This window comes from Dunckerocampus dactyliophorus, chromosome 17 (assembly GCF_027744805.1).
Source record: "Dunckerocampus dactyliophorus isolate RoL2022-P2 chromosome 17, RoL_Ddac_1.1, whole genome shotgun sequence".
NCBI classification, from domain to species: domain Eukaryota; kingdom Metazoa; phylum Chordata; class Actinopteri; order Syngnathiformes; family Syngnathidae; genus Dunckerocampus; species Dunckerocampus dactyliophorus.
Window position 1 is genome coordinate 5,723,320 of NC_072835.1, and position 24,658 is coordinate 5,747,977.

At 42.2% G+C, this 24,658-nt stretch overlaps 1 protein-coding gene across 1 annotated transcript; it reads right to left on the reverse strand.

Annotated features, from left to right (window-relative positions):
- Nucleotides 1-1,064: 1,064 nt before the first annotated feature.
- Nucleotides 1,065-24,244, reverse strand: sptlc1 (serine palmitoyltransferase, long chain base subunit 1). The gene is made up of 15 exons (XM_054757629.1): nucleotides 24,163-24,244; nucleotides 23,309-23,416; nucleotides 21,139-21,233; nucleotides 20,128-20,221; nucleotides 19,895-19,967; nucleotides 17,406-17,538; nucleotides 17,088-17,217; nucleotides 15,357-15,446; nucleotides 14,301-14,408; nucleotides 5,907-6,002; nucleotides 4,450-4,546; nucleotides 4,270-4,324; nucleotides 2,307-2,424; nucleotides 2,098-2,171; nucleotides 1,065-1,536 (listed from the first exon to the last, which is right to left on the reverse strand). Exons 1-15 carry the CDS (start codon nucleotides 24,214-24,216, stop codon nucleotides 1,443-1,445), a joined length of 1,419 nt encoding a protein of 472 aa, XP_054613604.1. The 5' UTR covers nucleotides 24,217-24,244; the 3' UTR covers nucleotides 1,065-1,442.
- Between the last annotated feature and the right edge of the window lie 414 nt (nucleotides 24,245-24,658).

The window sequence follows — 24,658 nt, forward strand, 5'->3', positions numbered from 1 at the left end:
CAGACATCGTGCGCTTGTCCTCTGTTCTTGGCTGAACTGACATTCCCACGGGAAGAGAGGATGGAGGCTGCCTTCAAAAGGAAAAGGGAGAAACATGCACAGCTCTCAGCTGCGTGCACACAATCTGGTTGGAGAACTTACATCTACCCGCTGGAAGTCGGCTGTAGAGGCTACACTGGAACCACCCAGCGGTTCCTGAAGACTCTGGGCATCAGAGGCCCCAAATTAAAAAAGGCCCTGAAAGACCTAGCAGAAGAAGCAGAACAAGGGAGCTTTTGGCTACGGCGAAATGACAAGGCTTTGGGGAGGGAAAGGGCTGCAGGGAGTGGCAGGGAGACGTCGCTGCCACTGCTGGAGATGGATTAAAGGAGCGAAACGTGTGAAACCTGTGCCCACAACCAACATCAACAAAACAAAACAAAACACACTTATTTGTGAAAACAAACATGGAAGACAGAGCGGTTGTTTCCCAACGTGACGATTGCTGGTTCAATCCTTGATTCCGCTGTAATCATTCAACTTATTTATACATTTCAACAGTCAGTCTGCATTTTTACTTTCCAACATTTCAAGCTCTACTGTTTTTAGTCTGCTAAAAACTAATGGCCAAAATAAATGGTGCCCGCTACCAGTGAAAAGTCATCCATTTACATTTTTTATTACTGTAACACTCCACTTTAGGGTGACTAGCTCAGGTGGTTGTTGGTTCGATTCAAATTTTTACATGTCAAATTATGCCATTCTTTTGTCCGCTGAGTACTCCCAAATTTCTCAACTGCTTCAAACCATTCCAACATCAAAATGTTCAGCTCATTTCGGACATGTAGGCTATCTATCAACACATGTCTAAAAATGTCACTTTCCATAAGTCAGTATTTCCTATGACATTTTTCCCATTGAAAATGGCCAATTTCAATACTGCCCCCTATTGATGGAAATGTATTTTACATGTAACATTCTGCTTACTCTGTGCAGCCAGTTCCAGTCCGTCGGTGAATCGATTTCCAACACATTCCTGGGATACTTCAGCATTCACACGAGATTTCCGCTGACACGACATCATCTTGAATTCTCAATTTTTTATTTCGAATACATTTGCAGACCTTTAAAAAAAAAAAGTTTCGTGTTGTAGCGGGGTGTTCTAAAAAAAGGAATGTATTCATTCGTGTCAAATATAACAAATGAACATCAGCACCACTTAAGGAGTGTTTTTATTTTATTACTGACCGCTGATTGCTGATCAGTCAACAGTCTGGGAGTGTGTGACATTTAAGGACACTTAAGACACAAGTAAGAGGAAAAAAGAAGGGCTAGTATATGAAATGGGAATGGGCAGTGCTCACGATCGCTTTTTCACACGTCCTACTCGCTCCAAAGAATGACACAATCTGCACTTACTGAACAACATTCATGCATTCATTCACTGGAGAACATTCATGCATTCATTGAAGAAGCGCTAGAGCTGCCTCCTGGATACAAGACACAGCCTTCTGGATGTCCTCCTCCGTCTGCTCAACGGTCACCACCACCCTGATGCTGACAACACAAGACATCACACTTACTGACAGTGGAGTGTGTGTGTGTGCAATTTTTGCTAAAATAGACAGAGCCATTTTATTTTCATTGTTTCACTTTTTTGTTTAAATATGTTTGATTTATTTTCGACGTTTTAGATGAGTTTATTGCTTTTGATACGGCGTACTCGCACTATTATGCCATAATATCATTACATTAATGAAAAAAATGGTCTCAAAATAATGTTGACAATAATATCGTTTATCTGCAATAATATGTAGGACAATAATTGTCCAGCAAAATGTGTTATGATGACAGGCCTAACCGGCAATGTTATCCTGCTGCTGCAGCTTCTTGACTATGCCGTCAAAGCGTGGCATGGCGAGCCAAGCAATGCAGAGGAAACTGACCGTGTACTGCATCATGGAAGTGCGCACATGTCTAATGACAACAGATGGAAGCCATACAAAGTTTGGCCTGTTTGACATGTACTTTAACAAAATACACAACTGCACCACAAACAATTTAGCAGATGAGGGGAGTGAGAATACTACAGTAGTACTGTGTAAAGATGGGTCTTACCTGGGTGGAGGAAGATATCGCTCTTCTTTTTCAAGGTAACGGGCGAGGGTCAGAGCCACCTGCCTCTCCATACACTAACGCCCAACACATGGAAACAATGATGAGACACTGAATACTCAATGGGTACTCAATGTGTACTTAACGTGTATCAGCGCTTCTTAACCACACAGAGCTGTGGATGTTTTCATAGTGCGATGCCTTGAACTCACGTAGTCGACAATGGAGCGGAGCAGCTGCATGTCTGACTCTCGAGAGCCGGAACTTCTCTCCAGCTGCAAGTGAAGAGCTGGCGCAAACTGCACTCCCACTAACTTCAGCCCTGGAATTCTGCAGCACGACAACACACCAACATCACAATACCGTAGAAAAACAAACCGTGTGCGTATTTTCATGTCTTGTTCAGGCACTTTCAAGTGTTTATCACCGTGGAGGCTTTACGCAGTACTTTCAATACTTGGTGTTTGGCTTGGTAACACGTTCACCACACAACCTGTCCTGTCGTTCTCAAGTGTAAGCACCTAATCATCCAAAGCTCAGCAGCAAAACTGCTTTTAAGAAAAGATCCTAACTAGGATGAAGATAAGACTGGACATACAGTATTTATATGTGTGTGTTGTCTGGACATATAATATACAGTACACATATACTACATACAGTATACTATATATACTACACATGCATGAACAGAAAAAAGGTTTATTTCACAAATCATTAGTTAATTAAAAAAATGCTAAATTATTATTTAAAAAATTAAATGAAATAACAAAAAATTCAATACTATATACAGTATATATATATATATATATATAGTCTAAAGAAAAATATAAAAATGAATATATTAAAAAGAAAATGTACATTTTTATATACAGTAATGCATCGTTTATGGAAGTTCCAGAACCGATCGGGATAAGTGAATTTCCGCCAAATAGAAAGCCTTATTTATAAATGGAATATTTTTATATTTAGACCATAGAAAACCTGTTTACCACATTCTAATTGCATTTTGAACGTTATTAGAGCCTTCTAGACATGACATAACACCCCTAAAGTCACCTTTACACTCCTATTACCCGATATAGTACACACAAAAAAGAAAATAAGACATTTAAGACATAAATCAGACTCATGCTGTAAATGTGTTCCAATGCTAGGGGACAGGAACTCAGTGGATCAGAGTTGAGTTTTAGTTGGGTGTGGGTTACGGCCACAACAGTAGCCCGTGTTCAGGATTGAATTGACTGTTGTGAGATCATTCAAACTTGCAATAAAAGCGTGCTGTTCCGGTGATCAAGTCTGGTGCTTGTGTGTCTCACCCAACATTACAGTAACATTACTGACACCCAGTGACCAGTTTAGAATACGAAATAACATCATCATGTCTTCGAATGCGTCTTCTGAATGCCTTATATTTGTGTTCTACTTCATTTAGCCATTTTTATGCTTGAAAATGCTTCATTTAGGCAAAAAAAGTTTTTACTTTGCTTAAATTTGTATATTTTGGGACTAATAATAGGCTGTATTGTTCCACAAAATAGCATCATTTATGAATTAATATATTTTTGAAAATGTGAAACAGGGTGAAGCCGCAAAATTTGAAGCGCAAAGTGGTGAGGGATTACTGTATATCAGGGGCCACCAACGTGGTGCCCGCGGGCACCAGGTAGCCCCCCACGACCACATGAGGAGCGCGCAAGCCTGCTTTTCATTCAGGTTTTCAGTTAATAATGAAAGAAGAGTAGAAAGAAATGCATTCTGAAATACAAAATGTGAGTTGTGGACACCAGCATTTTGTTCATGTTCTGGTAAAACAAGCATATTCACTTTGTTTGGGTTTAAAATAAGCTCTGAAAATAAATGTTACAAAATTGAGTAGCTCTTGGCCATTTTCATTTTGTAAAAGTAGCTCTCACAAGGACAAACGATGGTGGGGTCACCATCGTCTGCTGTATATTATACATTAAACATGCACGCACGCACACACACTCCTGATCAAAATCTTAAGACCAGTTGAAAAATTGCGACACATTTGGACCAAAGGGTCGTAGGTTGATTGTGACACAACATCCAAATGGCTTCGAAAAGCTAATCGAATATCTCTTTATCCTGCTTTATTTCACTATGTTTATTTTCCTGTGAAGATGTAAAAACACAGAGTGATTGTAGAAAACTTACCCGTTTAATGCTTTGTAAACACGTTTGCATTTTTCCCTCAAAACAACAAAAATGTCTGCAAAAAGAAAACAGAATGGACTTTCAGTCAAAGACTGAGCAGACAAAAAGCAGAGAAAAAGACGGGACAGCAATATAAATAAACTGCAATGGGTAAAGATGGGAGAAATAAAAAGCTGATACCTGGATTCTCTTGCATGATGTTGAGGGCCTCTATGGCTGCAGCAGCTAGCATGGGAGGCAGCGACGCGGAGAAACAATAGCCTTGGCCTGACAGCCGCTGAAACATAATTCATCGCATTTATCAGCAGAGAACGACAACAAACGTTCAGCAATGACTTTGTAAGTCTACAAGTTTCAACAGTGGGACTGGTCATCACAACTAGGAATGGTCCGGCATTTGAGACGTGCGAGTCATGAACGAACACTCATCTGCATTAACTCGTTCACTTACTCCCCCCTGCTACCGAAAAGGAAAGCAGGTAACATGTAGTTAATTGTGTAACTGTTACTCTGACTGGATGTGTATAAATGTATTAACGCCGTGGAAAAAGATTCTTTTATATAACTTCTTTTATGTAAGAAGTTATATACATACAGTATATTCAAAGGAAAAACTGCAAAAATGCTTTGTGATACAGGTAAGAAAAGAATATTACTAGTATCAACTTTGGTTTTTGCTCTTTTACCACCCATTTTTGTGGCTGTTTGTTTCTTTTTTATATTTTCCAAATATTTCAACTTTCTTCTTTGTAAATTATGTTTGTAAATTTTCTTCTTATAACATAATGACTTTATTACCCACAAGATTTTGACTTTATTCCAATCATATTATAACTTTTCCCCAACCTAATTTTCCAAAAATGGCTTTATTTTACTTTGTTTGTTTCTCATATTACAACTTTTTTGAAAAAATGTATATTTGTCTTTAATATTACAACTGTATGCTACTAAAATAACATTATTTTCCTCATAAAAGTTGCGACTTTTTTTCTTTTTAACAACACAACTGGCTGGCGACCAGTCCAGGGTGTACCCCGCCTGTCGCCCGAAGTCAGCTGGGATAGGTTCCAGCACGCCCCCGCGACCCTAATGAGGAGAAGCGGTATAGAAAATGGATGGATGGATGGACAACACAACTTTTTTCTCTTAACATTTTTTCTTTATTGTCGTAAAATTACAGCTGTTTTTCCCATTTCTGCTGCTTAAAAAAAAAAAGTCCAACTATTTTGACTTTTTTCTTGTAAACTTTCTTCTCATAATGATTTATTGCCATAATACTTTACTTTATTGACTATGACTTTATTCTCGTAACATAACTTTTTCCGCAATCAAAATTTCCAAAAATTACTTTATTCATTGTTTTGTTTGTTTTCCATAATATTATGACTTTAAAAACACAGTGTTTATAGTCATAATATTTAGATTTTACAATTCCTGCTGGTTTTTTCCATTTTTGCTTTTTTTTTGTTGTTGTTTTCTTGTGAAATTATATTTTTAGAATGTGCTGCGGGCCCATAAAAAAACAGCCACGGGCCACAATGGCCCCCAGGCCACACTTTGGACACCCCTGCTGTAGATGTGTTGTTTCAAGGAAATAATAAGCACACCTTTGACTAGTAATTCTTGTATGTACCTACCTGGTGGTCTATCACAAAAGAACGTCCGCAGCAGAAGCCTCCAATGGAAGCCACAGCGTTCTCCATGTTGGCACTGATCAAGTCAATGTCTTCTATCTGCACCAAAATTAGATCAAAGTACAGCCATGTGAAAAAATAACAAGGTGTCATAAATGAGATTTGTGGCGCCCCCTATGGGTTGTGGTGTAAATGCTTTTGGAAGACATATGGAATATACTGCACATACATGGAATATACATATCCTCAAAGTTTTATCATCATGAGACAAATTCTCAATGACTTATGGACAATTAGTCCTGCATGTGTCCCTGCAAAGACATTTTGCTTGATGGCGGACATATTTTTCCACCCAATCTTGCTCTAATTTTACGTGCGAGTGCTTATCAGTTCCCCAATCTCTTGCCACTTTAGGCTTCAAATTTTGCAGCTTCACTCTATCGTGTTTTTTCTAAAATATAAATTAATAAATCATGCTGTTTTGTGGTTGAATACGGATGCATTTAATTGAATGTAATGTTTTTTTTAATTCAGCCTTTTCAAGTATAAAAATGGCCAAATGAATTAAAATACAAATATAAGGCATTCAGACGCATTCAAAGATGTTGTGATGATATGTAGTATTCTACACTGGTCACTAGGTGTCACAAGCGCAAGACTTGATTGCCGGAACAACATTGCAGGTTTAAACTGTCTCACGGTAATCCCGAACACAGGCTACTGTTGCGGCCGTAAACTCCTCACTCAACTCTCCAACCACTGGAACACATGTAGTCTTACATGTCTCATTTTCTCTTATTATGTCTACTATATTGGGTGATATGACTGTAATGACGATAGGGGTGGTATTTCATGTCTAGAGACCTCTAATGTTGAAAAAACAAACAAGCAGGTTTTCTATGTGAAAATATTCCATTACGAGTGTAAAGGTGACTATAGGGGTGTTAATTCATGTAAAAAAAAACGTATTTATAAGGTCGTGATCAGGTTTTCTATGTTCTAACTACAAAAATATTCCATTTATAAATAAGGAATTCTACTTAGTGCAAATTCACTTATCACGGTTGGGTCTGGAGCCAATTAACTGAGATAAACAAGGGATTACTGTCCTAAATTCCAAAACAATTCTTGACATTTCAAAAGTCTGGTGTTTCACTCATTCACCCCAACACACACGCGCGTACGCACACATGCACACACACAGTTTAGTTCCAAATGTGAAAACTGTAAATAGCTCATGGTGTTATATTTGGAAATAAATTGTTATTTTGATGTAAAACAACAAATTTTTTGTGTTGTTTATGAGGCGGTATCACTGATCTGTATTATATATCTGGATAGCCCATTGGCGATGACTTATGAAGCCACAAATTTTGCCTTAAGATGCCTGCATGTGCAGCTATTAACTGCACAAATCGCCAGTTCAAAGGCTGTGGACGAACATTTCACCTGTAAGTAAGATTGAAATGTAGATTTATGATTGATCATTTAAGGGTTTTGCACTGTCCATCTCTCAGATATTTTCGATCGTGTAAAATTCCTCTGATTAAATGTATGTCCTGAATTGATACGTTTATATAGCTCTATAATAGCTAAGAGGAAATTTACGTACTTTTTTGTTTTATCATGATATATGTATTTCTTTAAGGGACGAAGATTGCATTACTTGAAGGAATGGGAGAATCTCAGTGCTTCCATGATGCTTACCAGGCATTGTATACAGTGCAGTTAGCAAGCCAGTTTGCATACAATTGACCAGGCATGACCCTTCATTTGGATAAACAGCCATTTTTTTTTGCTGCTGAATGACTGACTGATTCATTCATATGATATGTTCTGGAAAATAATATTACTGAACATGCATACCGGTATGTTTGAGATTGCCAACAACGTATTGTCTTACCCAAAGCATACGGTTTTGTTTCAGTGTTGTTTTTTTTTTTTTTCTGTGTGTGTGTGTGTGGGTGTATGTGTTTATGGTTATTACACATTATGGTTATCACATATTATTCCTGTGGTTTTTGTTCAAATATATTTCTATATCAGAAAAGAGCTTATTTCTATTTCATAACACAAACAAAAAAACTCAGCAAAATGTTAAATGATTTTAAAACTTGTCCAAAGTCACTCTCTTTTATGATTCATATTTTGTACAGACGAGAGCATAGTGAATTGTATGAAAGTAAGAATAAAAAGTAAGATCATGACCATGGTGTTACATTCCATGTCCTCGCTTGGTTCCTGCCTTCTCCTTGTTTTCCCTCTCTCTTCAGACCCCACACTCCCAGCGGGAGGCGGAGCTGCTGGACGCACCTGACTCCAATTGACACCGACCTACTTAGGCCCTGTGCTGCCAGCTGTGAGGCGTCGGATTATTGAACCTGCTGCTACACCAAACGCCCGAGCTTTGTTCTCGCCGATTACTTTTTGCCTCCAGCAGCTACCTGCCTCAGCCAGGGTAAATTGTGTCTTTGTTTCTCATGGTACGTTTTTCACCATCGCTTTTTGTTCAAGTTTCGTCCATTAAAGACTCTGGCAAAAACCTGCGCCTCTCCTCGCCTCTGCATCTGGGGTCCAAACAAACACACGCCACACCGTAACAGAATAATCCGACCAAAGGATTATGGACCCCGCGGAGTCCGACCCCCTCAAGCGAGCACTCCACAACCTTGCGCATCGCATGGGTCAGCAGGAAGAGCAGGTTGGTGCACTGGGCGCCTGTGTGACCAACATGGCCGAGCGACAGGACTCTCGGTTGAAAACCCTCGAGACCCAGATCAGCGCCCTCCTGTCGGCCGTTCAGCTCAGCGCCGCCTCCACACCCCTTCCTGCAACCGACGCGACCCCTTCGCTCCCCGACCTTCCCGCGGCCCCTGACGCCGGCTCGCCCTCCATTTGCTCCTTGCTCTCAAGGCCTGAGCGCTTTTCTGGGGACACCGGTGACGTACGCTCTTTTTTAACTCAGTGTGAACTCCATTTCGAGTTACAAGCAGGGGCCTTCCGCTCTGAAAGGGCCCGGGTGGCGTTTGTCACCTCTCACCTGTCTGGACGAGCGGCGGCCTGGGCCACTGCCGAATGGGGGCGCCAATCCCCCGTCTGCTCCTCCTATGCAGTCTTCTCCCGAACTCTGGAACAAATCTTTCAAAGGACGCCGCCAGGCCGCGAGGCTTCACGTGCACTCCTTCGTCTCCGCCAAGGACGGCGCAGCGTATCGGACTACGCCATAGAGTTCCGTGCGCTTGCAGCCCAAAGTGACTGGAACCCCGCGGCACTTCTGGATGCATTTTTTTCCGGACTATCAGACGCCATCAAGGATCACATGATCTCTGTAGAATCCCCTTCGGACCTGGACGACCTCATTTCCCTGGCTGTCCGGATGGATAAGCGCCTCGCCGCCCGAGAGGAGGATAAAGGCCATCGACGGGCGCCCTCAACATTTCCTCACGCCACAAACGATGACGGGGTGCGCCACTCCTACACCAAGTCACACGGTGCTCTCCCGGGCGACGAGCCCATGCAACTTGGAGGCAGCCGCCTCACGCCGGCAGAGAGGAGTCGACGCCACCAGCTGCACCTCTGCATCTACTGCGGCCAAGCTGATCACCCCATCGCCCGCTGTCCGGTTCGCCCGGACCGCCATCGCTCTCCAGCAGCCAGCCCGCCGCGTAGGAACTCCTCGGCGCCGGCCCCTGCTCCCAGACTCGCCACATCGACGCTGTCGGCCAGCCGCCTACAACTCCCAGGTACGCTCTCCTGGTCCGACAAGGACATAGACATCATGGTGTTTATTGACTCTGGGGCGGACGACTGCTTCATTGATGAAGCCTTGATTAAACGCTTTTCTATTCCTGTAACTCCGTTGCACACTACTAAAGTAGTTCGCTCTCTCGATGGGCGTCCTCTGGCTGACGTCACCCGTCAGACTGATTTTCTCTCGCTACGCTTATCCGGCAATCACCTCGAATCCGCTAGGTTCTTTGTTATTCCATCTCGCTCAGCCCCTGTCGTGTTAGGTCTAACCTGGCTTCTCAAGCATAACCCTCACATCGATTGGGCTAAACCCGCTATCCTCAACTGGAGCGCATTTTGCCATATTCATTGTCTTAAGGCTGCTCGCCCGCGCCTCGCCGCCACCCATTCCTCCACCCCCGAAGCTATCGACCTATCCGTAATTCCTACTGCCTATCACGACCTCCGGGAGGTGTTTAGCAAAGATCGCGCTCGCTCACTCCCCCCCCATCGCCCGTATGACTGCCCCATTGACCTGCTGCCTGGCGCAGCACTGCCGGCGTCACGCCTTTATAATATTTCCCGACCAGAGAGGGTGGCTCTGGAAGAGTACATTTCGACCTCGCTCGCCTCTGGCCTCATACGCCCATCCTCCTCACCTTTAGCAGCAGGGTTTTTTTTTGTGGAAAAGAAAGACAACTCCCTCCGCCCGTGCATTGACTACCGCGCACTTAATGACATCACAGTTAAAAACAAATATCCTCTCCCTTTACTAGACTCTGCCTTTGACTCCCTCCACTGTGCAAAATTTTTTACCAAACTCGACCTGCAGAACGCCTACCATCTAGTTCGGATCCGGGAGGGGGACGAATGGAAAACCGCTTTTAATACCCCTCTCGGTCACTTCGAATACCTCGTCATGCCTTTCGGCCTCACTAATGCCCCAGCTGTATTCCAAAATCTTATCAACGACATCCTTCGCGATATGCTCGGCCGCTTTGTTTTCGTTTATTTAGACGACATTTTAATTTTTTCCGCCACCCTAGAGGAACACATCCAACAGGTCCGGCTAGTCCTCCAGAGACTTCTTATAAACCGGCTGTTTGTCAAGGCCGAAAAATGCACCTTTCACGCTTCCTCTGTTTCCTTCCTGGGGTTCATTGTGGAGAAGGGGCAGCTCCGAGCCGACCCTGCCAAGATTCAGGCTGTGGTCGAGTGGCCCGCTCCTACAACAAGGAAGCACCTTCAGAGGTTCCTGGGCTTCGCTAATTTCTACCGTCGGTTTATTAGAAATTTCAGTCGAGTTGCAGAACCTCTGACTAAGCTCACATCCACTAAAGTACCTTTTCACTGGACCCCAGACGCCAATTCTGCTTTTGAAAAACTTAAGACACTGTTTACTTCTGCTCCCGTGCTCATTCACCCTGACCCCGCCTCTCAATTCTTTGTCGAGGTGGATGCTTCCAACACCGGTGTGGGAGCAGTTCTCTCCCAGCGCTCCACCTCCGACCACAAGCTGCACCCCTGCGCTTTCTTCTCACGCCGCCTGACCCCCGCTGAGCGGAACTATGATATTGGCAACAGGGAACTATTGGCTGTCGTCCTGGCGCTGCAGGAGTGGAGGCACTGGCTGGAGGGTTCAGAGGTCCCCTTCATCGTGCATACGGACCATAAAAACCTTGCTTACCTTCGATCCGCTCAAAGACTGAACCCCAGACAGGCACGCTGGGCCCTTTTCCTCAATAGGTTCAATTTCACACTGACGTTCCGCCCAGGCTCCCAGAACGGCAAACCAGACGCCCTTTCCAGACTGCACTCCCCTCCCTCCGAAGAGGCTCGCCAGGAATCTATTTTGCCCCAGTCCCGCATCCTCGGGGCCCTGCAATGGGATGTTGAGAGGCGGGTTGAAGAGGCCTGCAAGGACGACCCCCGCCCTGAGAACTGCCCTGCCGGGCGCCTGTTTGTAGTCCCGGGACTGCGCTCAGAGGTACTGCGCTGGGCACATGAGTCTAAGTTGGCGTGCCACCCAGGAGTGTCCCGCACCATGTTCCTTCTCTCGCAGCGGTTCTGGTGGCCTTCCCTTCGCGCGGACACAAAAGCATTTGTGGCAGCCTGCCCCATCTGTGCCCGGAACAAGCCGTCTCATCAGGCTCCGGCGGGACTCCTTCGCCCGCTGCCCATGCCCTCCCGTCCATGGTCTCACGTGGCTCTGGACTTCGTGACAGGCCTCCCACCGTCCTGCGGCAACACAGTCATCCTGACGATGGTGGACCGATTCTCCAAACTGGCCCACTTCGTCGCCCTTCCCAAACTCCCCTCTGCCCTCGAGACGGCTAACCTGCTGGTGCGCCATGTGTTCCGGCTCCATGGCATTCCCCTCGATGTGGTCTCGGACCGGGGGCCACAATTCTCATCTGCGGTGTGGAAGGCTTTCTGCAAGGCGCTAGGAGCGTCGCCCAGCTTGTCGTCTGGTTACCATCCTCAGACTAATGGCCAGACGGAGCGGGCCAATCAGGACTTGGAGGCCGCCATCCGATGTGTGTGCCATCAACAACCCGCCTCCTGGGCCCTCCACCTACCCTGGATAGAGTACGCCCGTAACACCCTGGTTTGTTCTGCCACCGGCCTCTCCCCATTCCATGGGGCCTATGGATATCAGCCTCCGGCCTTCCCCTCGTTGGAGTCGGTTTCTGCAGTTCCCTCTGTGTCGTCCCACCTACGGCGTGCTCGCCAGGCATGGCGCAACACCAGGGCAGCGTTGGCACGAACGTCGGAACGGAATCAACGCCTGGCCAACCGGCATCGCACAGTCGCTCCGGATTATAAACCTGGACAAAGGGTCTGGCTGTCCTCCCGAGACCTTCCTCTCCACACGGATTCTAAGAAGTTACAGCCCAGGTACATTGGCCCATACACCATCGAACGTATCATCAATCCCTCCTCCGTTGTGCTTCGCCTCCCGGACTCCCTCAGGATCCACCCGGCGTTCCACGTCTCCCTCCTCAAACCGGTCACTTCCAGCGACCTGAGCCCTCCCGAGGTGCCTCCCCCTCCTCCCAGGCTTGTCGATGGTCACCCAGCATTCACGGTCAAGGCCATTTTAGACGTGAGAAGAAGGGGCAGGGGTTTTCAGTACCTGGTAGACTGGGAGGGGTATGGTCCCGAGGACCGCTCCTGGATCGCTCGCGCCCTTATCTTAGACCCCACTCTCTTGGCAGACTTTTACAGCCGTTTCCCGGAGAAGCCAGGTAGGCCGCCAGGCGGCGCCCATTGGTAGGGGGGGATACTGTTACATTCCATGTCCTCGCTTGGTTCCTGCCTTCTCCTTGTTTTCCCTCTCTCTTCAGACCCCACACTCCCAGCGGGAGGCGGAGCTGCTGGACGCACCTGACTCCAATTGACACCGACCTACTTAGGCCCTGTGCTGCCAGCTGTGAGGCGTCGGATTATTGAACCTGCTGCTACACCAAACGCCCGAGCTTTGTTCTCGCCGATTACTTTTTGCCTCCAGCAGCTACCTGCCTCAGCCAGGGTAAATTGTGTCTTTGTTTCTCATGGTACGTTTTTCACCATCGCTTTTTGTTCAAGTTTCGTCCATTAAAGACTCTGGCAAAAACCTGCGCCTCTCCTCGCCTCTGCATCTGGGGTCCAAACAAACACACGCCACACCGTAACACATGGATTTTAGTGAAAAAAAGGGATGGGATATGCAGTTCAAATTAAAATCTCTTTCTAGAGGAGTAAAACTATGCATTGCTATAGGGGAGTGCTGAGCCAGGGTGCAGAGTAGAATTTTGTCCCAAAGGCAATGAGAATTGGAAGGGGAAAAAGTACATTTAATATGGCCAAAAGATAGAGAATAACGTATCAAATCGTTTTTAAGGGACGAAGGTTGCGTTACTTGAAGGAATGGGAGAATTTCCCCGCTTTTTAATGTAAAATATACATGATCTGCCCGCCTCTTCATCTGCTTTGTACACTATGTACGCTGTGCCAATGTAGTCAAGATGTGAGTGGTAAGATGGCGTCTCTGTGGCTTCAGCGGCTTGCACGGCGGCGTGCAACGTATGAGCTATCCAGATATATAATACAAATCATTGGGTGGTATAGCTGTTTATATACTGCAATTGAGCTGTCACAAAAGCAAAACATTTGTGTGAGTGAAAGTTATGCGTGAAATGTATCTTTTCACAAAAAGCTGGTTCCTCCCTTTTCTTGTTAGGAACTGATATTTTCCTGAAACTGACCGATGTTCTACTGCTGATTACCAAAGAACGGAAAAAGGTAGAAACGAACTTTTTCTGATGAAAGACGACAGTCTAATCTTTCTTTCGGTAGTTCCATGATTATATAGCCATAGAACACAATATTCTGTGTGCCTTGCAAGAGCAGTCAAAATTGACTAAAATGGCCGGCACCGAAGGGGTTGAATTTTGAAAAATGTCTGGGACTGAATGAGTTAATAACAGCGCTACCATGTGGTGTATTTGTAGATTGAGTAGCACAGGCAACACAGTAGGGGTGCATGTTTTGACACAGTTTCACCCTTTTGTGTGCAGAGCTTAAGGAGTCAAATAGCTATACCATTTCCTTATTTTTTCATATGGTAATTTATGCCAGCTCACAAACACACACGCAAAAAAAAAAAAAAAAACCCAGCATACTCACATTCACTCCAAAGTGCTCTGTGACTCCACGGCCATGCTCTCCCAAGACGCCGAAAGACATGCTCTCCTCCAGGAAAATCCGCACCTTGTACTTGTACTTTAGTTTCACCTGGACAAAAAAGAAGACAGGGTCAGCAAAGCCATATTTAAAGGTATAATAATAACATTTTATTGCGGACGTATCATTTATCTAAATACAATCGCTGTGTCTGAGATCTTTGTCTCTAACGGAAACAACAACAGCGCCAAGTAGAGACCAGATCGTCAATATGGCTGAGTACATTTTTGGAATCAGCGACGTACGCTCTGAAAGAAGAAGAATAGCTTCTAATATGAGTTACCTCCCAACTTGAATAGAAAACGTTTTAAGGCGAGTACAACACAAATAATAATGGTTCTACCTGGATTTAATCTCAAAAGCATTCAAGTGAAGTGGAAATAATTTGCTCTTTCACACTTTATATGGACTTGCACCACAAAGACTCAATATACCGTAGTAATAATTAGGGATGCATGCATTTGTTTTCAAGCCGATACCAATAACTTCCTGCTTCTCAAGACCGATACTATACCTATTGGTATCCTGTATCTATTACTTTTTGTGTAGTGTGCACACCTGCAGGTAAGAACGACTCAAACAAAGTTGGATTTGGCAAACTGTAGCTGTAGATTTTTCCTAACCAAATATCATGACATCACTACTGTTAACAAAACATAAAAAAAAAAAAGCAGCCGGCTCAGAAGTACAAACTTTCTGTACTTTTCGCCACGGAGATAGGAACAGGCCCCCGGGCGTCACAAGCAATGCTGGCTTTTCAGGTGGCTGATAAGGTGTGATGTGTTGAAACCCCATGTTTCTTTTCCCCACTCATCGCGGCACTTTTGGTGCAACTACCGCACAAATAGTCTTCCTCTGAAACAGTGAATGTTTGTTTACAAAGTGAGCTCAGTGGAAGTTACGGCAGGAGAAAAGGAGCGCTCAATTTTCTCACCCTAACTGACCTACAGGTTTATCGGTTATCAGACCTATTTTTTAATGTTTGAATGTTGTGTTTACCAATTCAGGAAGAGGACAAATGTCTGCAGTGTTGACGTACAGGCCTTCCACTACGATGAACTTGCGAGTCACTCGAGCCTTACGAGGGTTCTGCAACGTAAACAGAGTAGTATCAGTACCTTTTATCAGAAGTACATACATATAAATACATATAAAACTCCTATCTTCATCAAGCAGATACTTTTCTACCTGAAAATAAGGGAAATTCTGATACCCACACAGATCACACAGGTATGCTTCTATAGCTAAGTTCTGTACTGTGCTGTACTGTAGAAAACAATTTACACCAGGTGTATCCAAAGTACAGGGACCATTTGCTTTTTTTAAAATCAGCCTGCAGCACATTCTAAATATCTAAAATATAATCAAGAAAACTAAAAAAACACCACCACCAACAACAACAGCAAAAATGGAAAAATCAGCAGTAATTTTACAAGAATAAGTTCAAAATATTATGAGAAATTTTTTTCTAACAATCTAACAAGAAATAATATGAAGAAACATAACCAGGGATGTCAAATGATCAAAATGTTAATGAAATTAATGTTTTTCTAATGAATTAATCCTGATTAAACCACCATTTGCAACTATGTATGAAATATGCCCATTTTTACTGTATTTTATGAAAAGATAACAAGAGATAACATGAACAAAAAGATAAATGACAGAATGTCATTATATAAAAAAATAACATCATTTTAGTACCACTGAGCTGAAATATTAAAGAAAAAAATGTTGTTATTTAAAAAAAACCCTCTGAGTATTATGACAAACAAAGCAAAATCAAGTTGTAATTTTTGGAAAATTAGGTTGGGGGGAAAAGTTATAATATCATGGGAACAAAGTCATAATATTACAAAAAGAAAATCTATGAAGATTATTTGAGAAGAAAGTTAAACTATTTGTAAAAAAAAACCCAACAAAAACGAGGAAAAACAAAGTAAAGACCAAAGTGCATAAACCTACAGTCATCCATTGCAATATCGCAGTTAGATTTTTGCTCCCTCGCTGTATTGCGGGTTTTAATTAATTAATTAATTACTTCATTATCGCTGTTTTGTGATAGACTATGGTCTATTATTAGGGAAAACTTGATGTATCCAGCCATGGATGCAGAGTGAAAAAAGGTACTCCGCCCATTCCATGTGGAAGTGGTAAGTTTGTGGCTCCTTACTTCCTTCTTCCCAGTGTGTTTGAAACACTTTAAGTTTAGAAGAAACCAATTCAAGGCTAACTGGTTTGCTCGTTAGCTTGTTAGCGCCATCTAGAGTCCATGTAGCATAATAGTTGTGCAACCCGGTGTAAACAATTAATAACAGGAGTTTATTGATGACTATAAGGGTGTTATTTCATGTCTACAGGGCTCTAATAATGGTAAAAACGGCATTTAGAAAGTCATATACAGGTTTTCTATGCTCTAACTACGAAAATATTCCATTTATTAACATCGAATCCTATATCGTGTCATATTCTTTTAACGTGGTTATGTCTGGAAGCAATTAACCTCTATAAACGAGGTACGACTGTATATCACAAAGCTGAAATGCAGGCTATTTAAAAAAATATATACAGTATACACAGTAAATACTTAGCATATATACATTTTGCTTTACAAAATTTCAAAGTGGCCCTTGCATCCTTTCATTTTTCAGTATGTGGCCCTTAAGCATTGCACACGCACACGCAGATGCACACAGCTTTAATTACTGTGTCACTCATGAATGTAGTAACCTTCTGATCTTCTAACTCTTGTTCCTTGAGAAGCTTCTCCAAGTCATCCATGTCATTGTGCTTGAAGTACTTGATGAAGCTTCGGGACGCTTGAAGGCCTTTTTGGATGGAAAAGCACGCCGACTCATCCCTGAGTACAAATCCAAAGATGCAATGTCACGCGCAAGTGCACAGAGTGTGTACGGTGAGTGTAACTGCAACACATGGGGACATGAAAGTGCTACCACGTAGAAAAAGGATACAGACACGATACTGTCAACTGGCCACTGTTGCACAAATACACGATGTGAGTATCATTTACAATATTTTGGGCCTTACACAAAGATGATGTCTCCCCTCTTAGAGTAAGCGGGGATTGCACTCGCAATGGTGGCAAAGCCGTAGGAGTAGATGATGGCTTCTTCGGTTTTCATGAATTCGGCGAGCCTGCTCTCCAGCTCCAGGTGAACATCTGGAAAAAATGAGTTTGCTTTTTATGCCAACTTGGAAAAGACAGAGAAGGCTGCAAAGTACACGCATTGCACAAAGTACAAAAGAATGATATGATGCCCGTAGTCTTTATACCGGGGGTGTCCAAAGTGTGCCCGGCAATGGAAACAAGAAAACAAAAAAAAAAGTAAAAAACAGCAAAAATAGAAAAAGCAGCAGTAATTTTACAAGAATAAGGTCAAAATATTATGAAAAAAATATTGTAATCTAACAAAAAAAGGGTTTTCAGAGAATAACACTGTAAGATTATGTCGGATTGGCTTCAAGCTGCACTGTTCTCGCGAGACAGCATTTTGCATTTTAATTTGTGACACCCCTACCTATTACAATTACACAGAGGGAAAATTGTGACCATTTACTGCAACTTTCACTTTTTGTTGCAATTTTATTGCGCCAAACAAAAAAACAACAACAAAAAAAAACACTACAACTTCCATTTCAATTTTTGGGAAAATCTCCCACGTGATCAGGGATCTTAAAAAAGGCCTGTGAGATCCTGAGGGGACACCTAAAATACTGTTAAAATACTGTCACTGTTCAAAAATGTGCTGAGCATTTCACTTCAATGTGGAAATAAAGCACATTTTTGTAAGATCTGATGAAATCCTGTGCTTAAGATTTCTAAGGTTGAGATTGCTAAGAACTAGAGCTGTCAAAGTTAACGTTAGGGACGAGTTAACGGGAATGCACTTTATCGACGCTATTTTTTTTGAGGCGTGCTTAATACGCGTACGTCCTGTTTGACCCTTGGCCCACACCGTAGTTTGAGGAAACACAGCAATGTGGCAGTTGATGTGGCTCCAAGCGGGAACAATTACTTAGCAAAAATGGACAAAGAAAGGGGTATTTTGAATGGTAAGTTTAGCTTCAAAGCCCTAGCAGATGTTTCTGTTGACAAGACCAAAGTTATTTGTATCTACTGCCGCTGTGAGTTGAGTTGTCACGAAGTACGTCGTGTCTCAAATGCCAGAGCGAAGGTATTGGAGCACGGAAGGTATTTTTAATTGTCATTTATGCAGTGGTACTTTGGCATACTAGTGTCCCAACTAACGAGTGTTTTTGTTTTTTTGTTTTTTTTAAAAGCGTGCAGGCTCTTTTTTGCTTTGAACCGCAAGCTAAAATTTGGGTCACGAGCTGCTACGTACCGGCAGGCATAGCCGAGGACAGCTGTTTGTCGGGCTTGTGTCAATGTGACAAAGGCCGAAGTGAGTGAGCACACACACACCGCGCTCAATGAGATAGTAGTAAAGGCTCGCGGGGTAATTTATTAGTGTTATTACTATCATTTATTAGCAATTGTGCTTGAACTGCTGTGTTTGTCAAAGATGACAGAATGAAAGCTGCTTGTTGAAAGACCCACTGTGGCATACTTGTACTTCCACGTCGTTGGAAGTCGGCAGACTAAGAGAAGTGTGATTGAGTGTGTGTAAAAGAGTGTGTGTGTGTGTGTGTGTGTGTGTGTGTTTGTGTGTGTGTGTCTCTGTAAAAGAGTGTTTGGAAGTGAAGTTTAAGCTATAGCCTGACTACACTACAGTACTGTATATGGGCACAGTCCTACTTCTGTAAACTACTGACTGTTGTTGAGATCTCTATTTTTTTGTAAGTTACCAAATTTCTTTTTCTAACACCGTGTTTTCATTTCACTTAGCTGTTAGGTGTTTTTGCAAACCTTTATTTGTAATGTTAGTCACAATTATATTTCTTGAGATGATTTGCGTGAAGAGAATATCTGAGTGATGGACAGTTTACCTTACCAATGTCTACTTGTCGTACATTGTGTTTGTTTGTTTTTTATACATTGTGTTGAGCTGTTTAAAAAAAACAAGAATGTTTAATAAACACATATTTGCATAAAGTAAACATATTATGCAGTCTCATGTTAATGGGTGTATTAAAAAACTGAAGTTCATCTTTCCAAGGCACACAAAAACGTCTATCTGCAATTAATTTGGATTAATTCCAAGTTACCTAAGAACAACATGCAATTAACCACAATTAAATATTTTAATCGATTGACAGCCCTACTAAAAACACTAAAAACATCTCAAAACAGCCCGTGTGAAAAAAAACTGCCACAAAATTAGGCATTTTAGGTCGCAACAATCCCAAAGAAAAGCCTGTGAAACCTCAGACGGACTGAGTTGCAAGATTTACTGGATTGAAACCGGTAGGTGGAAGATCTGACAAACAAGTGCATGTATGGAAGTGACAAATGAATACAGCAACAAGTGAAGCTTTTCGAGTTTTGCTTGACATCAGACGGCACAAAAAAAACAAAATAAAAGATTCAAATTCTTAACACAAAACGCATCTCCTACCAAAAGTTCCATAGAAGCCCCTCGGACCACATGTTCCAACACCGTACTTCTTCAGCGATGACAAAGCCTTTTGCTGGAATAAGGAAATACTGCATCATTACTTTGACATCGTGAATATTGATTGCTTTATCAAACAGGAAAGATGCTAAAATGCTGAAATAAAAAGGATTAAAAAGCAATAGCAGAACTCCAGTTCACAACAAGACGTGTGTGGATGTATTTGAAATACTGACCTTTACTCGCTCATTGTCTAGGAGACCCAGGAAGTTAAACGATGCAAAGTTAATGCACTCTTTTCCATTGATTATCATTTTGTGGCTGGGAGGTCTGGAATTGAAAGTACAAATCAAAAAACAGATTTTTTATAGTATAGCATAGCAAATTATTAGGCCCATAAATTGATTGTGTTCAATTTACATCTGCAATTACTCGGGGTGCAACGATAAAGAAAATTCACGGTTCAGTTCGATTTGATTCGATGTCTTTCCGATACAAAAAATACATTTTTATGCTTTTTTTTAAAACTTGTATTTTACTGAAATTACCAATATTTGTCTCAACTCAAGTCAAAGCCATACATAAATGAACTCAAGCCACAAGAAGACCTTTTAAGCCATCATAATATAATTACAACAATAACAAGTAAGTGTAGAAAAACACACTTCTGTATTGGAATTTTGGGTGCGCACGGCGCAACTGACCTTTTTTTTGTTGGAAGGTTTAGCATGCTGCTACAAATGCAATGACAGCATGTACTGTATGTATGTGCATCTTACCGCTGACTTATTTTATCTGATATTTGGATACTAAAGATGAAGAATGCATCTTTGCGTGCCGCTTGAGACTCCGCAGGAGCCGCTGATTGCTTCTGCCAGCGAGGATTTTGATATCAGCTGACTGACGTCATGCGACATCGACATCCAGGTGACGGTATCGTTCGATTCATAGTGCGTTTCGAACCGGGACCTCTGTATCGAATGGTTCCATACAGACACATGTATTGTTGCACGCCTGGCATTTACGTCATCATAAAGGTTATCCATTTTGTCAAGATAGATGTACCAACCTTGAAGAAATGACTCCAGCCCCCGGCACGCAAGCGCCCGCCACAATTGTTCTATTATTATCGTGTTTTTTTAATTACATCTTTATTTTAATAAATATATATTTGAATTGAACATATTAAAAATGTAATGTTAGTTTGCTGCTTGATTTGTCAGTGTGAGACCTCAAAGTGTGTTTACCCTGTGACGACATCATAGGGCATGGAAGTAGAATTTCCAGAAATGGTTGGAGCGAGAGGTTCTGGCTGCCATTCCTCGATAAGATCCTCCTTTTCCTGGAAGTGTACAATATGCATATATCTTACCGATATCTGATACAGCAATATAGTTCAGCACTTCATTATCGATACAACTGTGGGCAGCAGCTACGACATGAACCGATATCACATGGTCACATGAACTTGTGCACGCATATGCACACACTAGGTTTACAGTTCGGGGGTGGCAGGGTGGGGGCATTGATGGCTGTGAGTGTGTTGGGGACTGCGCTGAGGAAACACGAGCACAGACTAGCAGACTGTACTGCAATCGCTCCTCCAAAGTTACATTTGAAAGCAATAGAAAAGCTCCAAAATAATCCATAGAGACAAAATAAAGATGTTTTTTATGAGTTTCCCCGTACACTCATGTATTTATGGCGGCCTGCCGCAAATAAATTTGGCACCACGTGTTGGCCCTCGCTAATCAGATTACTGCAACTGTCTGTGAATGCAGCTTGTCATTCCAACTCCATACAGCAGATGGCATTGTAACGCTACTTCTCATAGCAGCAGGGGCCTCATCTATAAAACTGTGCATAGAAATCTGACTGTGTACGCCAGAAACCCAAAATGTGTGTACGAACAAAAATGTTCAGACCTAAAAAAGGTGGCATACGCACACATTCATGCAATTTGTGCTTCACCTGCTGTCCAAATGTTGTACGCAACTCCACCCCACATCACGCCCTCTCCACGCCTTCAATTCGCCGTAAATGGTCAATGCAAAGTGTCTCATGAATGCGCCGTCCATATTTAATGACCCTTGATTGCCTTTCGCTTGGTTCTTCTGAATCATGGCTGCTGAGAAGCCAAAGACGAAGAAGCGGAACTTCAACGAAACTGAGGTGGAAATCTTAGTTGAAGCCCTGGAGGACCGTAAAAAGATCATATTTGGAGGGCACAGCAGTGACATTACGAACAAGAGGAAGATGAGTACGTGCAAGTAGCATCCGCTGTCAACAGTGTCAGTGGAACGGGTCGCAGAACTTAAAAAAGTGGTCGGATATCAAGACACACATTTCCATTTTTTGTGAGCATGTTTCTACATTTTTGATGAACATAAGCTTAGCAAAATCTGCTTTATTTAAAGGTGGACGCAACAACTCAAAGCGGGGATGATGTTATGTTGAAAATTAATTGCTGTAATTCCAGACAGATAGTTTAAAAACATTTAATTTAATAATGACATTAACACCATCAGAATATGAGGTATATTATTATTTTATGAGGAACTAATGTGTCTTATTTCAAAGCACAACAAAAGAAAAGCCCCTCATTCATGGAAAATGAAAGCGAGAGATTACGCACACGGCCCTGACACTATCCACACAAATAAAGGCTGTGCATGGTAAATAAATGTTGCTATTGATGACATACTTGACATATGCAACGAAAAACTGTCTTATTTTTTTGATAAATTGTCCAAAAAACAGCGAGAAACGGAGCACTAAGGACATATCAGTGCTGTGTCCTGTAAACTTCCTAGAATTATTTAATTGAGAACTTGATGGTTGTCATGATTAATATTAATCAAACACATCATATTATCATGGTTATACAATAAAATGCCGTATTCAAGCGCTGCGTTGTGTTTTTCATGCATCTTACAGTCGGGATACTATACGTTGCGTAATGGTGTTTATATTAAATGACAAATGGTATCCATCAGTGTCATGTCAAATAACAACACTTTCTATACATGTTTTACGTCAATAACGCTGTGATGCTTTCATGCAATGACAGACAAATCTTTACTGGCTTCCACTGCATGTTTATTTCTAACAAATGATTTCACCTCACCACTTAAAATATGCGTCGCCTTTTTGCCATGTCTCCAAAAAGTGCGCACGTATAGCATAGCAGTGCGCACATTCTCACGCCAAGTTGTGTTTTTATAGGTACCATACTTGGCGTGGAAAACGATACGCAAGCTTTATAGATGAGGCCCATGGTCTGCCACAGAATAAGAAGACAGGATTGATGTTGCCAACTTAGCAACTTATTCGCTATATTTAGCAAGTATTCAGACCCCTTTAGATACGCACACAAGAACACACACACACACACACACACACACACAGTATTGTTACCTTTTCAGTGAGTTTGTTCGTCTCATGTAGTCTGTAGGTTTTTGAGAAGAGAAGTCTGACGATCCATAAAATGAGGATCCCTTCCAAAATGAGGTGATAAGACGGGGCCTAAAGAAAACAGGTGTACAGTACTCAGCATACATTTTATAATCTGATTCTGGGAGAGAGCCGTCAATAAAACTACAGGCTGCCTTTACACTTGTACACTTGTAGTTTGCCACTCTGGTTTTAAGAGCAAAAATCCACATTTTTTTTCTGGTGACCATGTAATCACCAAATTCGAGGATGAGAACATTACACATCATCAACATAAAATAATACAATCTACATAGATACAGGATCAGATATGGATAATTTAAATAGTAAATAGAGGCAACCCAACAAATAAAACATAAAAAACTAATTACATCAACTATATTACGGTAGATACAAATATAATTTTAGGGATGAAATTGTCAATAGTTCGCTTAATAATTTTACATCATTAGTCCAATTAGCCACTAGTGTAAATACGGAAGTACAAGAAGACGGACGGAAGCCGAGAAGGAGCTTGTTAAACACTTGAACCGACGCTTCCTTGCAAGTTATGACACACAACTTTGTCGCACTCTTCTTTAAAGCGCATTTATTAGTTCTTCAAATAATAACAGCAGAAAATTGGGGTAGACTTGTGTGTACCTTATCTTCACTTTTAGGTATCTGACAACTTATTTGTTACATGGTACAAAAAGACGGCATTGGCTCCAGTAGTAGTACTACGTACTTCCTGACGACTATCAAAAAGAAACAATATCAAGGTATTGTCAAACACACAAATAACGTCAACATGTGATAGAAAAGGTAGAAAAAAATACCTCGTACAAGGCTTGCACCATTTCAACCAACACCCACTGCTGTCCAGACGCCATGTTTGTTTCCCCCTGCGACGTCACCGCCGGGTCGATACCCGAGTATGACCATACCGATTTACCGATACCAAAAACTCCTATACTAATGTTCAATATTGCATTGTCATTGTCGATATTTGACAGGTGTGTTTCAGAGAGGCGCTGAGAATGATTTTTTTTCATTTTCTCATCCCAGACATGTTTTGTTCATAAGATATTTTAAATGCATACAGACGCTATCGGCAGGAACTACTATTCCTTACGCCCTCTTTATAGTCATGTAACAGCCTGTGTCTTGTCAATATCACCATACAAAGTACAAGCATAGCACAGTTAACTATTCGTGAACAATATAAGCAAAATAAACTTTTGTACATGTGAACATCTGCATGCTGGTTGGTCAACTATCATATAATAAGTACTATTTTGTTGTACACCTGCTGAATGATCAGTAAAAACTGGA